This window comes from Penaeus monodon, chromosome 39 (genome assembly GCF_015228065.2).
Source record: "Penaeus monodon isolate SGIC_2016 chromosome 39, NSTDA_Pmon_1, whole genome shotgun sequence".
NCBI lineage: Eukaryota > Metazoa > Arthropoda > Malacostraca > Decapoda > Penaeidae > Penaeus > Penaeus monodon.
Window position 1 is genome coordinate 8,736,127 of NC_051424.1, and position 3,658 is coordinate 8,739,784.

A 3,658-nucleotide genomic window follows, 5' to 3' on the forward strand; every position below is an offset into this window, starting at 1 on the left:
AGCTGAAAGACAAGAAGATAGACTTACAAGAATGTAAGTACTCTAACAGAATTAGGGAAGAGGGGTACTCAGTTTTATAGTATAATACGTCTGTTCATGTGCACCATACTCATGTATATTGTTATCTATATTGTTAGTGTGAGATGTCAGATTTGCCATTATTAGCAATTTCTGATGTTTTACTGTTATTGAGGGTATTTTTTGTATCCACAAACTTTCTCCCAATTTTTTTTTGTGACAGATTTGGTAGATAAAGCAGTTTTATTACAGTTAAAGAAATATAGATAAAATTTTAAGGCTGGTTGAAGAAGTGTAACCTTGTTTTCAAATATTTTAGTCAAGAATGAATAGTAATTGTTAGGTCAAGTCAGGCAGATAAAAATTTAAATATTTGCTAAATTTAATATTGTCAAATCTTTGTACACAGAGTCACCTATACCACAAAACTGGCTCCTCGATGTGTCCTAAATCTTCTTGAGAAAAAGGGATGGTCTGTTGTGTCCAGTGCTGGTTTTGCAGAGAAATGTGTCTGGACTCTTCACAAGGATGCTTAACAAACTCTACAAAAGCATACTATCCTTTTTATTTCACTGTCTTTCTAACATTTAAATTAGTAAGAGAATATGCTTATATATCTGGCTATGGTAATTAAGATAAACTTTTAAGCTGTTAGGTAATTGACTTATAGGTGAAAAAGTGAACAGTAATAATCACATTGCTTCTAATTTTGTGCTATAAAGATGACTAACAGAATTACTGATATTGAAGATTTGTTGCCTCCTAAACCTCAAGCTCCCCAGCCTCGGGACTGTTGCGGCAGTGGCTGTTGCCCGTGTGTGCATGATATTTACGAGGAAGACCTAAGGAGATGGAAGAAACAGTGCAGGCGCATTCGGGAGGGAGGGCTAGAGGAAGTCCCAGTGGAAGGGGCACTCCATCCAGATAAATGGAAAGAATTTGAAATTGTAAAGATAAAAGAAGTTTACTCTAATTGCCTTTGTTATACATTCAAGCTACCAGAGGGTAAAAATCTAGGGCTTAGCATTGGCCAACATTTAATTGTCAAGCAAATAAAAAATGGTAGATCAGTGATTAGGCAATATACCCCAATATCAGATATTTCTGAAAAAGGATCATTTGATGTGTTAATAAAAATCTATCCTAATGGCAAGATTACTCAACTGATTAAAGATTGGAAAGTGGGAGATAACATTCCTTGGAGGGGCCCATTTGGCAATTTTTCCTACAAAACAAATTGTTATAAAAGGATTCTCATGTTAGCAGCTGGGACAGGGATTGCACCCATGTATCAAATTATAAAAGCAATTGTGGATAATGATCAAGATGAAACCTTTATTAAATTGTTATATTCATCTAAGAGTATTTCAAACATTCTTTTGAGGGAAGAACTTTTAACATTATGTCAATTTTGGAACTTTACAATGACTCATTACCTAAGTGAAGAGGATGATTTGCGAATGAAGAAATACAATGAAACAGTTATGTCAAGGAAGTTGACTAAAGAGGATGTAAAAAATGAATTGCTACAAGCGCCTGTAGATTCTACTCTAGTTCTAGTGTGTGGGACCAGATCATTTGACAAGGACATGGTAAATGCTGCCAAAGATGCCCAGGTGCCTGATAAAAATATTTTCAAATTTTGAGATTTTTTGACCATTTTTATTTTCTAGAATTGTATTTTGATATTTAAGTAAAATATTTTGGGGGGACAAAATGATGTTGGTAAGTGCATTGCCTAATTCTGTAGTGTCTTCCAGAGTGAGATAGCGCTGATCAATATGTATTTAAGACAATAAAGTAATTGTATATTTCCAATTTTTCAATATCCTGAATTTTATGCTTCAGTAAACAACAAGTTAAGCTTACAGGGCTGATACAGTTAAAATTGGTCTGAGTAAAAATTATTATGATTTGGATGAAAAAAAAAGTTGATTTATTAGTCGTGTTTGCTTGATTTAAACTCTTACAGGTGATACATTACATTGAGAAAAAAAAGACCCTACTTAAAATCAGAATCATAATACATTCATATTAAGTGGGAATGTCCTTTATGATGATCCACAACACTTGATATTAACTAATTATAAGCAGTTTAGAAAGGCATTAATTAACCCATGCTTACTGTGTGGCAATTTAATAATTATTTTTACACATAGATGGCTCCACAAGTAGTGTCATCAACAAGCTAATTATGCACTATAGGTCTCACTTGTTTACCCATTTTCCTTGATTTTTGAAAATATTTCATAATATCTTATCCCCCCCAATCCCTTGCCCGTTGTTGTCGTGGGGGGGCTTAGGAGGCGGAGACTGGGACCCAATGATGGTCTTTTTTTTCCTTCCCACTTTTCGTTTTTGTCCCTTCACCAAACCCTTCTGCTATCCACCTCCTAAGGTGTGAGAGCCGTGCTGAAAGGATGAAAGGCTGACTTTGTGCCAGTCCTGAACGGCCTGAGGGAGCCATGGGCACGGTATTCCCCTGATTGTTCCTAGCCCTTACCCCTCAAGGGGACCCTGAGGGGTGGACTGTTTTTATCCCCAACATAACCCAGGCTTACCATGGCCAGTAATGAAAACATCCCCACTATTAGGGGCAATGAGGCTTGCCCCTTTATCAAATAGCCCCAACGATGTAAACCCACCCGATTCCCTGACCCCAGGCTCTCCTTTGACCACGGCTCCGAACACTGCAATAACTACCCCCTCATCAATGCCTACTAGTACAGTAGCCAACAATCAACCCTTAAGGAACATTTCCACTCTTCCAGCATGCTCAACTTCAACACCTCTATCCCCACAACCTCCAACATCAACCACCCCAACCTCCCTTATTACAGCCTTATTGCCCACCTCTCCATAACACTACCTCCCTCAGCACTACTCCATCTTCGTCATGCCCCCGCCCTTCTACTACCCCTATCTCTACAACAATCTTGAATACTCTCTTTAGCGCAGCCAAATGGGACCGATTTTTCGTGATCCCTCCCACAGCTCCCTACTCTGACAACACCCTTCTCTTCCAACAATGTCTCCAAAAACAAGTATGTAAAGTCTCTTTCCGTAGCCGACCCGACCGCTCCCGTCTTGTCACAGTAACATCCGAAAACCAAGCTATAGCATTAACAAAACTAACTGACCTATATGGTAACCCCATCCTTGCAGAACCCCATCCAACACTCAATACTTGCACCGGAACAGTTTCAATCTCCCCAGCAAATTGCCCAGTCTATGACAAAGATTGGTCAGATTGTGGAGAAGACCTACTTGCCTGTCTCACAGACTATGATGCAACATCAGTACAATGCTACTCCATTCCCCCCAGAGGTCATCGAAAGAAACCCACTAATATAGCCAAAATTACCTTCCGTAGACATGACCTTCCCTTTAACGTCTACATAGGAGGAGAATCCCTCCCTGTTCGTCCATACCAACCTCCTCCACGTCAGTGCCAAAATTGTTGGCGTCTAGGACATCCAGCCAAACATTGCCGTTCTACAGCCAGATGCCCACTATGTGCCCAACCTGGCCATACCCGATCTAACTGCTCTGCACAATCACGCACATGTGCCAACTCTGGTGGCCCCCATAATGTATGTTATTAGGGCTGTCCCACTTACAAGTTTGAGTCTGAGGTAGC

At 39.5% G+C, this 3,658-nt stretch overlaps 1 protein-coding gene across 1 annotated transcript; it reads left to right on the forward strand.

Annotated features, from left to right (window-relative positions):
• LOC119597699 (NADH-cytochrome b5 reductase-like) lies at positions 1-1,831 on the forward strand. The gene is made up of 2 exons (XM_037947305.1): positions 1-33; positions 428-1,831. The coding sequence occupies exon 2, from the start codon at positions 741-743 to the stop codon at positions 1,662-1,664; it is 924 nt and encodes a 307-aa protein (XP_037803233.1). The 5' UTR covers positions 1-33; positions 428-740; the 3' UTR covers positions 1,665-1,831.
• The last annotated feature ends 1,827 nt before the right edge of the window (positions 1,832-3,658 follow it).